The sequence below is a fragment of the Pyxicephalus adspersus genome, chromosome 4 (assembly GCF_032062135.1).
Source record: "Pyxicephalus adspersus chromosome 4, UCB_Pads_2.0, whole genome shotgun sequence".
Classification (NCBI taxonomy): Eukaryota; Metazoa; Chordata; class Amphibia; order Anura; family Pyxicephalidae; genus Pyxicephalus; species Pyxicephalus adspersus.
Genome location: NC_092861.1, coordinates 14965316 through 14977519, shown reverse-complemented (window position 1 = coordinate 14977519; position 12204 = coordinate 14965316). Strand labels below are relative to the sequence as shown.

The 12204-nt window shown below is 40.3% G+C and overlaps 1 protein-coding gene across 5 annotated transcripts in view; it reads left to right on the top strand.

Annotated features, from left to right (window-relative positions):
* Positions 1-12204, top strand: part of KLHL29 (kelch like family member 29) — a 642275-nt gene that overhangs the window by 441796 nt on the left and 188275 nt on the right. For all 5 annotated transcript variants that reach the window (XM_072407482.1, XM_072407479.1, XM_072407480.1 and 2 more), the window contains one exon: positions 2661-3209. In XM_072407482.1, the coding sequence (XP_072263583.1) occupies positions 2661-3209 (549 nt within the window). The remainder of the gene's footprint in view (positions 1-2660; positions 3210-12204) is intronic.

Below are 12204 nucleotides of genomic sequence, written 5' to 3'. Positions count from 1 at the left end.
ATCTCCCTCTGCCATTTGATCCACAAAAACTCCTGATGATCCTGAGTGCAGACTTCTCCTGTAGCAATATACTAATTATAAAACTGCTCAGTGGGCAGTAAGTCCATTGAATGCTCTTTACACCGGGCTTGTACCCAGTAAAAATAAAAAATATTAAATATGAATTTATTGGCTCTTGTGCTTGGCAAAAATCTGCCGTTTGCTCAGTTCTAAAAATAAACTGATTTACAATTGCTGTGTATCAGTGACATCAGCAAATTTTACAATCTAGGTGATCTGTGATTTTCTTTATCATCTGAATGGAGGTGTTCACTGAATTGTCATGAGTTTTGTGACTCTAAATGAGGAGAAAGATAAAAGAGATGTGTCAGAAGATTGTTTCAGTAGTCATATATTTAAGCTGCGTACACACTTACAATATTTATTATTGGAAACGAACAACTAAGGATCGATTTTCCAATAATCATTAACAAAAAAAGTGCACAACGACGCCGTGGAATGAGGACTGTCACTGGAAACGACCGTCCCGGCAGATCTGATTGAGCAATGATCATTCACTGCATGATCACCGATCATCTAATGTGTGTATGGTCGTTCAGTGACCATGGATGTTTCTGCATTACACTTTCTCCTTTCCATGTCACTTCCTGCATCGTTCAAATGATTGTATTCAGCGTGTGTACACTATTGGTGGATTATATTCGAACAATCGTATTGTTACAACATGTACAGAATTGTGCACAATACGATCGTTCAAAATATTCATGCATATTCGTTAGTTGTTTATTTTCTAACAATAATTAATAAGTGTGTACCTAGCTTTAGGTGAAGTACAGATGCGTAAATAAAAGCAGGTAAGATGTCTTTAAAGCTGAGATGGGTTTTTTTATTTAGTTGGGTGCTGTTTGGCTGAAGCCTCTTGAGAATTTAAAATGAACCTGTTATAGGTATGGAAGGTATAGATGATTGAGTATTTAACTAGCAGTAAATAGACCTTTAAACTAGCCCTCAATGACCTGTGTAGCTGCAAGCAGTGGTAAACAATTCATCCTCAGAGTTACCAGAAAAATAGTGAAGTCATTCTCTCAATAGCACTTCTTCACCTGCATCTCCCTCCCAGCAGTGACTCTTCTGCCTCAGTACTCCCTCTTAGTACATCTCCTCCTCCAACAGTAACCCCCCAATAATTAATATTAAATACCCCCTCCTTTCTTTCCCAAAAGCATGAAAATAAAAAGTAATAAAAAAATAAAATAAAACTGAAAGCCTTTGTAAATAATGAAAAAATATAATATACATCTTTTTCCTTCAAGGTTTTAGTCTCATTTTGATGCAGGGTCTCAACGTGACAATGGGAGCCCCAAATACAAGGGGTTGTCTAGATCACTGGTTGCCAACTTTTTCCGACCAACGGACTACTGAAAAAACGGAATCCAGACCGCACATGCCTGGGGAGCCGTGTGTCACTCAAAGAGGAAGAAACTTCCCCCAGAGTGACATCATATTGCCAGAACCCACCCACTCTCCCATCACAGGTCTGAGCCCACCACCCTAAGCCTAGAATCCCTAACGGAGACGTGGTCTGCGGCTCTGGCCGGTGCGCCCCCCTGCGGGGTCCTTCTCCTGACAACCGTCTGGCGACCGCTGGTCTAGAAAGAGAGCACACCAATTGTTTCTTTATTTGCCTTTCTCTCTCTAACAAAAACTTTCAGACAGAGCACTATGAAGGAAGGGGAGGAGACAAGTGAGGAGTCTATGCTTTGCATGTGCAAACTTCAGCATAAGCTATTGTGGTTTGTAGACCGTTACAGAGTAGGTTAAGATACCCGAAATTCTGGAAAAATGAATAAAGAGCAGAGAGGTGCACGTGCATGCTGTCTATAATATACAAATTATCTATTTAAATTATTGCAATACTTTTGATGTAATAGATTAAAAGAATATATATTTTTAGTCCTGACCATAATGAATATATTAAATTTATATGAACCACTTTACAATCCCTTTAGGCTATCGTTTTTAAAGTAGAGCATAGCGCACACACAGTTCTGAACAGTATGACAGGTTGTTGCAAGGCAGTGTACTGGGACTGGTAGTGAATTCTCCGCTGTCTTCCAGGTAACAGACTGGTTTAGAGAAACCCTAACTGTCAGTGTTGCTTTTAATGTGTAAATCATGGCACAGTGGGTAGTCATTTCAGTATACAGTTGACAGAGCTGAGGTAAAATGTTCTGCCTTTGAAGTTCACGGCATGTAAGCATATTTAGGATTTAAATGAGGGATATACATGTCCACAAATTTTGCAATCCATAATATGTTTCCTTGAAAAATGGGTTTGATTGAAAATTCACATTTAGGGCTCTTTTAAAATGACTAAATGATAAGTAGTTGTGTGCATTTGGAATTTCATCATGAAAGTTTGGAAGGACCGATAAAAAAATGCCTAACCCCAATCAAAACATGAAATTCTAATTTTGTTTTTATCAAGAAAATGTTAGAACCTTCTGCTGTTTTACTTCTGTAAACTATGTGGTGTTTGATTGGATTGGTTATGATTGACAGTAAATATATAGGGCAGTTTAGCTTAATTTGCAGCATTTTGAATTTTTACAACCTTGAAAACATTTTCTTTAATAACACATAATATATTTCTTTTTCAGCCACTCCGCCATGGGCGACAACAGTGTCTGCGGGCACCCAAGGATCTCTAATAGCCCATACATATGGAATGACTCAGCCACCTATATACAGCCAAGCAGCCAATGTCCAGGCCCCCATCATAGGGGTGACTCCCACTATCCCACCTCATGTTGCCCCTCAACTGCCGCTAATGACAGCACATTACCAACTGCAGCAACACCAGCAGCCTGCACAGCCTTTGAACAACATGGTGGTCAATTTACAGAGCCAGTCCATGTACAGGCACAGTCAGCCCATTGCTATGTCCTCCTTGACTGGAGTCGGCCAGGTTCCTCACCCCGGCCATGCCGCCATTGGTAATGGTCACATGACTTGCCCCATCCTTCCTCCTCCACCACCTGCGCTGCCTTCTGCAGCACTTCCCAACAGTGTTCCAGCTACAAATGGACAAAGTGGCCCCCAGATCCCACACAGCCAACCTATTTCGTCAGACAACCCAAACGGAGTCCAGATGCTACGAACCATCGGCATGGGAAAGTATGAATTCACAGATCCCTGGTATCCTAAAGGTAAGCTATGCCGGATTCATTCTTTTCCTGTTTCATTCTTATTGATGTAATGCTAGTTGAACACCCTGTGATAAACAGTTGACACCAAGTTATGGGCTCAGCCGAAGGTCATGAAAACAGATCTTTTATCCTGGAAGTCTTTGTGCTACGAGTCCTGCATCATTTTCCTCTTATGTGCCCTGCAGAAGCATTTATGAATTAAATATGAACAAAAAAAAAAAGGCAATTCTCAAGGCTGAAACAAAATGCACATTCCTTCTTCATACCAACTGACACCTACTGAGCCCGCCAGAATGGCTTGAATTCTTTAAGTCTGATTTTATAGATCTAGGTTTGACGTGCCCTCACTCCCAGCATCCCGCTGAAATGTATCAGTTTGCGCTTTGAAAAGCAAGGGTATGGTGTTTTTGTTTTTTACTAGAATGACGCTTGGTATCCCCAAGCCCCTGACTTTTTCAATAATGCATGATCGTCAAATGTGCCTTTTCCAGAACAAGCTGTGAAACAAGGGCCGGGGACTCGCCGCTACGTTAACGAGTCAACAGTCCAAATGCATAATACAAAAGCTTCTTTTTCACATGACTCAGGCTTTCTGGTGGAATTAAATTTACAGTAACGAGGGCCTCATCTTTCCTCGCCTGCCCCCTGATTTATCACACCCCTATCGCTGCGGGTGACGCGTTAAGCCAACAAATGGAAATATATGCTGTCGTGAAACATAGATCAAGGTTTTATTCTCACTGCATGGCGATCCTGGTGAGAGTTGTCTGTTACAGCTCCTCGGAGGGGTTCTTTATATTTAATGCTCAGTTGCAGGCAGCCAATACATTTCGTAGAACACACATATGTTATCTACATTAACTAGATATTTGGTTAGTGTGAAGAGGCGGGATACACAGGTAAAATTTAAAAGTGGTATTAAAGCAGAATTCCTAACTGATATTCAGATACAATACAGTAAATATATCATAGCTGTCTTGTATATCGTATTTCTGTCCATCTGGTCTGGCGAAGGAGAAAACTGATTTTTCTCTACTGCAATTTCCCTTTAACTTACAGGTTAAGTTCCCCACCTTGTGACTAGACAGTGAAATGAGAAGGAGCAATCTAGTGAGCTATTCTCTCTGTCATTGTGCTTTTTATTCCTATCAGCATAATTCTTGTTCTGCAGCACATTTGATTCGCTACTTGTGCTGCTTCTCTTATAGTAATAATAGTTTAAACATTACAGAACAGTAATTATTTGTAAGCATTATCTTGTGTCAGCATTGAGTTCAAGTGAATAATGTCATGGCACCCCAGGTACTGACAATGGGACACAGGTGCAGTGAGGACCAGTCCACCTGCATAATACTATCTCCAACCAGCAACAAATAATTTATTATTTAGGAAACAATACTACTAAAGACTCCTCTAAAAGATTGCAGGAACAGTAATATATATGATGCAGTTGTTCTTAGAATGACACAGTAGTGAGATTACATTACAATAACTGCATTTCCAGTATAGGTATCCTATTAATTGCTACCCCTCCTTCCCTTAGAAATCTCACAGGGGCATAGGCTAGGTACACACGTGCAATAATTATCGTTTGAAAACGAACGATCAACGATTATTTTGAACAATCGTATTGTGCACATTTCTGTACATGCTGTAACGATACAATCATTCAAATATAATCCACCAATAATGTACACACACGATACGATCGTTCACATATATTACACCAATAATGTACACACTAGATACGAACAAAAGTTTGTGAACGATCGTTTGAACAATGCAGGAAGTGACATGTCCAGGAGAAAGTGTATCACAGAACAATCCACAATCATTGACCGTACACACAATAGATTACGAATGATCATCACCCAATCAGATCCACCAGAACAGATGTTCGATTCCAGCGAAATTCCTTGTTCGTCGACGTCGTTGAGCAGTCGTTGTGCACTTTTTTTGTTAACAATTATTGAATGATCTGTCATGGATCGTTTATTTCCAACAACAATTATTCCACGCGTGTACGCAACCTTGCCTCTCTTGATCCCTTGAGATCATTGCTATGCCACCCATGCGAAGTTGCTCTGCCACCACTATAAAATTGGGGAGATTTCAATACTCATCCCCAGTTTATCTCAAAGTTTAAAAAAATAGTTTATTCACCCATAAATTAAACCTCACATGTCCCAATCTCTCTTACTTTTTCAGCCAGAATACACATACTACATTTTCATCTTTTCAAATCCAACTTTCCTACAGCTGATCCCTCCCCACTCCACCATTTTGTTTTTTTAAGCCAATGCATATTTGTTATATTGCAAACTGTTGGTACTCTGTCTAAAGCTTCCCTGGATATCCGACTTACACATCTCAGGAGGCTTTAGGACAGTCATCCTGCATGTATAGTGTGTTAGCTATGAGGCTAGCTAAGGGCCACTTCATCCTTGCCCAGGAGAAAATTAAAGAAGTCAGGGGGTGCACCACAAAAAAATCGTGATTTTGTAAAAGAGAGGCGGAGGAAGAAGATAAGAGAAATTGCATTAAATATATATATATATATATATATATACACACACATATACACGCTCTGTACCTTTTGGAAAATGGAAATTAGCCAACCCAGCTAAATCAGGACTGTCCTGCCCCCCCCCCCCCCCCACAATAGACATATTGCATTTATACTTCAAAAGTTTCCTTTGATGCCTGCTGCACCTTCAATATACCCAGAATAGGAAGGCAAAAGAACAGTGCCTGAAAGTGTACCTGTAATTTTGCTGGTGCTAAAGAAAATAAGAAAGATCTGTTATGAATGATCTTCTCATTTTTTTATTTGGCATGATGGAGTTAGCTTCAATTAGGTCAATCACAGATCTAATCTTGCCTCGATCATTGGATCTTTAGCTTTGATATAACTAGGAAATTATGAAAAACGTTTAAAATTGCAGATTTAACCCTTTTAGACTGCAGATTGTAACCCTGTAATAAAAACCTGTTTTCTGTAATTGGTTGTCATCTGTCCCCTAGTTATATTCTGGTGCTGTCATCCTATAATACAAGCTCCTGTATGAGACTTCAGGTGGCTTCTACATACACCAGGGACTGGTCAGAGTGCATGGACAATCTGATTGTCATAGAATGACTTTTTGTCCAGGCTTGATCATAAACAAGTCGTATCATAATAGGCTCATGACAGCTCAGTGATACTGAGTCTGCTTCTCCCATTGTCTATATGTCTTCCAGAATTCTGCATTAAAATAAGATCTTTTGTAAAAGGCCGGAGGTTTCATCTCATTAAATCCCTAAAACTCTAAAATATGTTGTCTGGCTTAACACGCAAGTCTTGCCAAAGTTCACGAGCAGTAATATTGTGTGATGTCCAGCAAACGAAGGGCAGGCCAGGCCTATCAGCCATAGAACACAAAAAGATATTTTTGGAGTTCATTAGTGCACTGATTTAAAATTCTGCATTTGTTTTTTAATTACAGATCCGCCGTGCGTTCCAAAGGGAGAAATTTTAATTTGCATGTGAAAATGTACTGTGCGTTCCTTATTAACCTCTGCTTGATCCACAAGAACATGAGATTTTTCTGAAATTTTCCATTTACAACAGGTCATGTTGTCTCCTCATCTGGGTGACGGTTTTATTTAATGCAGCCTGCGGGCCTTGATATTGTTTGATTATCATTTTATTGTATGCGGGCCAAGCCTGTTGGAATTAAAGTGTTCCATTATGTTTGATTGTCTTGTATGTTTGGTGTGGCTGGCCCTTTGGCTCGCCTGGTATTGCTGTTGGCTGGTAAGAAATGAATTTACTTTGCCTAGGAATGTACCTACATTCAACAAATTAGATTTACACCTATTGCCAAGGCAAATATTTGCCCAGTGGTCATGGGTCCAGTTTTAATACAAATTACTCATTAAAGCTAAATAAGCAGTTGAAGTATATAAGAGCTGTTTTTCCTGTCAATGATTTATTTTCTGACCAACCAGTCCTGATATTCTTGCAGCTCTACCACACCACACAGGCCTGTTTGGCAAAGAAGACTTGCTTTTTGCCTGCTGTGGTTCATCAACCCTTACATGCCCTGAAAATTAAAACAAAAAGCAACAGACAAATGAGCTCTTCTCTTTTACATCTGCTTTCCTCATATGAGTATGCTCTTTGCTCAATGGTATAACTGATAGTGCTGCTTCTTTCTCCTCCAGTCTGAGATCTGCTGTATGGAGACTGCATTTTTGTTCTGTCTGTCTGAACTATGTGGGTTGCCCCCTTAGGACAGGAAGTTAGTCACCAAGAAAAAAAATAAAAAATTAAGATTAAGTGTTGTAGTGTTATGGTCGCAGGCAGGGCTAAACCGGGGACTTAGGGCCCACCAGAGGAAATGTAAATGAGGGCCCACCAGAATTCATTTTTCTGCAAGGCAGCAGAGACCAGGGGCCCATTGGTGGTTCAGGTGGCTGTCCTGTGACCCCCTGTATGGCATAAAAACAATAATTTTAAGGGCATATTACTGGGGCAAATTGGAGGTTTCTTTCAGTCCTTCGGTTGGCCAGTCTAAAGCTACGTACACACGTCAAATATTTCTCTCCCGATAGTCGGCTTCGGGCGAATATTGGGCGAAAATCTGGTGTGTGTACAGCCCGTGTCGTTCATCGTCCATGGATCTGTCCTGGCGGATCCAAGAACGATGAACGTCGAGCGATCCTAATGCAAGGGAAGGGGGAGAGCGCGCAGCAGGGTGCCGCTCCATCGCTCTCCCCTCTCCATAGAGCAGATTGGTGCTGTATGTACAGCACTCGTTCATGCATCGTGCAGTTCTTATAGTTGGAAAGGATCGTGAAAGATCGCGTGTGTATGCGGCTTAACTGTAGTCTAGGTCGCTAGCTGCATGAGTGGAGCTTATGATAAAACAGACAAGTGCTTTGGGTTAAATGAAAGAAAAATGCTATAAAAATGTTGGCATTAATATTATTATTATTATTATTATTATTTTACAGCTTTTGTTTTATTATTCATTATACTGTTCATTCCAGTGCATTTTGCTAAAAAATTTGCACAGATATGGAACCTGGTGGACAGTAAAGAAATACCCATCTCCTTGTAATCCGCAAGATGTTTTTTTTTTCCTATGGCTGAACAATGCACAAAGCTATGGAAATGTGTAAGAAACTTGGGATTGTCACATTATATATGAGTGTGTCCCAAGTTACAGAATGACATTTCTTTTTCATGAGGAAAATAGCTCATTTGTAAGGCCAAAGAGAAGACAGCTGAGATAGGTTCCTGTATAATCCCCTATATATATCTCCTTGTTGTATACCAAGGTTTTAATATTAAAGTCAGTATATCAATATATCAAGCGGGCCTGTCCATTATCATAATTTGCTTTATCTCTTTGTGTCTTATCTCAGTGTATAGAGAGCAAGCATTTTCTCTTACTGTTGTTTCTGCATTATCATCGCCTTTTTAGCATATTGGGTCTTTTATCTGAATTGAATGACTGAATTGACCTTGCTGGCTGTTTACTTTGGAATTCCCGGCGGGCTTGATATAAATGACAGTCGTGAGTTACTGTGCCGCAAGTAATGGATTATTTCAACTCTTTACACATTGCTATTTTTATTTATACAGCTCGTAATGCGGTGAGTTCTAAACGCTCAATGTTACAGTCACTGCACAATCTTTGTATCATTATTTCATAAAAGTCATTTATGAAAGCTAGGTCTGAACCAGTAATACAACATGTGCCAGAAGAGCTGGTGGATTTGGAATGGCTGGTGGGTCTGGCGTGAATTCTTTTGGGCTGTTCAGCTTGAACTGTCAGTGCTTTGCTTAAGATTCGGCTTTTAGGCCTTACAGTCAGTAAAGATGAATGCATGGCGGAAATGCATAACAATGAACTGTCTACCCTGCCAAAGGATTTGTAATTCTGTCCAGCCAGTATTTTAACCTATACACCTATGTCAGGCAGCACAATAAATGTTGAATGCAACTGGTTGTGCTGCCTGGCCGAGTTGCATAGGTTACAATGCTGCAGACTAGGGATGAGCGACAATGCCTCTGGCATTCTTGCGAAAATTTCCTCGAATTTCCTCGCAAAATTTTGGCGAACCGATTTTACGAAAATATCGAAAGATCAAGGAAATTATAACAGGAGGATCCACAGGATTCCCTGGGAATCCTCCTGTTTGCGATGATTAATCTCTAGTGCCGGAGATTGCACACTGTTCTCAATGAATGCGGACACGCATTTAAAATTCAACCTCAATCGTCAAATTTACACCGGCCGTTCTCGCTTAAAACTTCAGTAAGTGAGAATGGCTGAATTTGCCGCGAGATCGAGTTTTAAAAACCTGCTTGCTCATCCCTACTGCAGACTACAGTTCACTTATACCACCTGGTCTATGACTTGCCCCAGTCTTTGTCGCACAATGAAGGCACACACTGAAGAGATCACTATTCTGCTCTCTCAGGAGCCTTTCCCAATTTTTTATCTCTGAAGAACCCTAAAATAAAGTTCAGGTCTCGGAGAACCCCTGCTAAACCCAATTCATTTGAGATCAGTGTGAAAAAGGCCTCTTAAATTAGTGACCAGTGGAAAGAATACCCCCCTTATAGTGGTGGCTAGAATGCAACCTTTTTTGACAACTAAAAACAGCCATGGTTTGAGGAACTCTTAGCAACCTCCAGAAGATTGCAGGGGTTACACAGAACCCTGGTTGAGAATGACCACTTCAAAGGTTTATTGAGGTGCAATATGATCATAGCAGAGTCTGATTAGCTTATACGGGGCAGCATGGTGGCTCAGTGGTTAGCACTCTGGCCTTTGCAGCACTAGGTCCCAGGTGCCAATCTCGGCCAGGACACTATCTGCATGGAGTTTGCAGGTTCTCCCCGTGTTTTTGTGGGTTTCCTCTAAGTACTCTGGTTTCCTCCCACATTCCAAAAACATGCAGTTAGGCTTGGCTTCCCCAAGTGCTGTGTAATATGTGTAATATGTTGGCACTATATAAATACTGTGTAATATTAGTAATGCTGCTGTCACTCCATCTCCTATTTTTTGTGTATAGATATATATATATATAAGGATGGTGATGGTTGAAATTGGTGGATACGGGACCAATTGGTTTGACTCCACTAAAAATATCTTTATTGCTAATTCTAATAACATTCACAAATAGATCCACTTTCCTAATGGTTAACAGTATCATGCCCCAGGATATTAGCCTTGAATATTGAGCACTACACCCTACATGGCCAAACATCATAGTTTACAGCCGAGCCATGTGTGGAAGGACACTATCTTTTTTGGAAACTATTTCATCCTTTTCCACAATCTAATGCACAGATCTATGTAACTACATTTCCAGCTTTAAATAAGATACATTTAAATTGGATATTATCAAATGCTATTAGTGGTAGACTTGAATAATGAGATAAGGTACCAAACCAACACAAACAATATATAAATGTCAGCATTAAGAACCAATTGTCTTAATAGAAAACATGACATTGCTACTTAGTGTTGCATACAAAACACATAGCTTAAACCCTCACCCAATAAAGTGTCACAGTTTCTAAAGTCTTTCTCCAGAACAAGACAATTCCCCTCCAACATGTCAACGTGTTTCGCCACGTGAGGAACCATAGTGTGCTTTAACTGCATTTGTCTTTGTGGTACCTTAAAAAGTCTATTTTATCCAGATATCATTATTCAAGTATTATACTAATAGCATTTGATAACAAGCAATTTAAATGTATTTAATTTAAAGTTGGAAATGTATTTATACGGATCTGTACATCAAATTGTGCAAATCATTTGTTTCCGAAAGAGGTACCGTCCTTCCAAGCAAGACTCAGTGGGGAACTATGATGTTTGGCCATGCAGGCTGCATATGCCAGGGTTATATTTTCAGCTTGGCCCTGCTTGTAGGGCCACTGGGTGCTTTCAGCCGGGGTAATGAGAAGCAAAGCTTTTAGCTGAATTTTTGTCCAGTAATCTAGAAAACAAAATTATATTTCGCTGCCTCCTTTTGCCGATCATAAAGGCCAACGCAGAGAAGTAGGAATCACGGGAAAGTTTAATTTAAAAAATCTCATTCTCTGCACAGCAATTTTTAATTTAGAGGTCCATTAGAGAGTCCCTGTCAAGCTTTTAGGGAAAAGATAAAACAGATCTCTACTAAGAGGTTTTATACTCATATCTCTTGCAGCCTATGTGCCCCTCTTCTCCTCTGCCAGTCTGTTGGGCATTCAGCACTTCCAAAGTTTTGGATGCCTTTGTGCCACCACCCCATGCTCCGGTTCCATCCTCCAACCCCTAAAACATCACAGAGCTCAGCACTGACATGGGGTTATAGGATTTGAGGGTACCAGAGGAATCTGACACTCTTGAAAATGTTGAATGACAAAGATAGAGGCTGGGGGGGAGTGTAAGAGAAAACAGCATTTCCAGGGGAGCAAATAGGACAAAAAAGCAAGTGACAGCTCATCACTGTGCTGGTTCTCCTTCCTGGGGCAGATCCAGGATAACCTGGGCTCAAAGGAAGTGGGTTAAATGATGACTGAGGACACCTAGTTGCAGAAAAAAGTACTGCAGGGATATCTCTAGTTCACAGGGAAGTATTTCAGCAAGGAATTGGTTTTGTCATTTTTTCTTTTTTATGATGTTGTCATTTTATTTTGATATTTTTGTCTGGAATTCTGCACATGTTTTCACCATAGATGTTAGCATTTGTATTTTTCTATTTAATGTAATCTCCTTCCATCATGTGTTGTACTTCCTGTGGGAAGTCTTGTCATTCCTGCCTCTTCACTCCTGGCCACATATCAGTAAATCCTTGATGTGCAGCTCCTTCTGTTATCAAAGTTTACCTTGTTCTCTGTGGGGCCTCCATCACCGAAGCCTGATGCCACGGAGCTGAACTGAGTGGGCTGGGTTTGCTCAATAGCGTAACATCAGTTATATCTATTTCTGACCCAATTAACAACTCT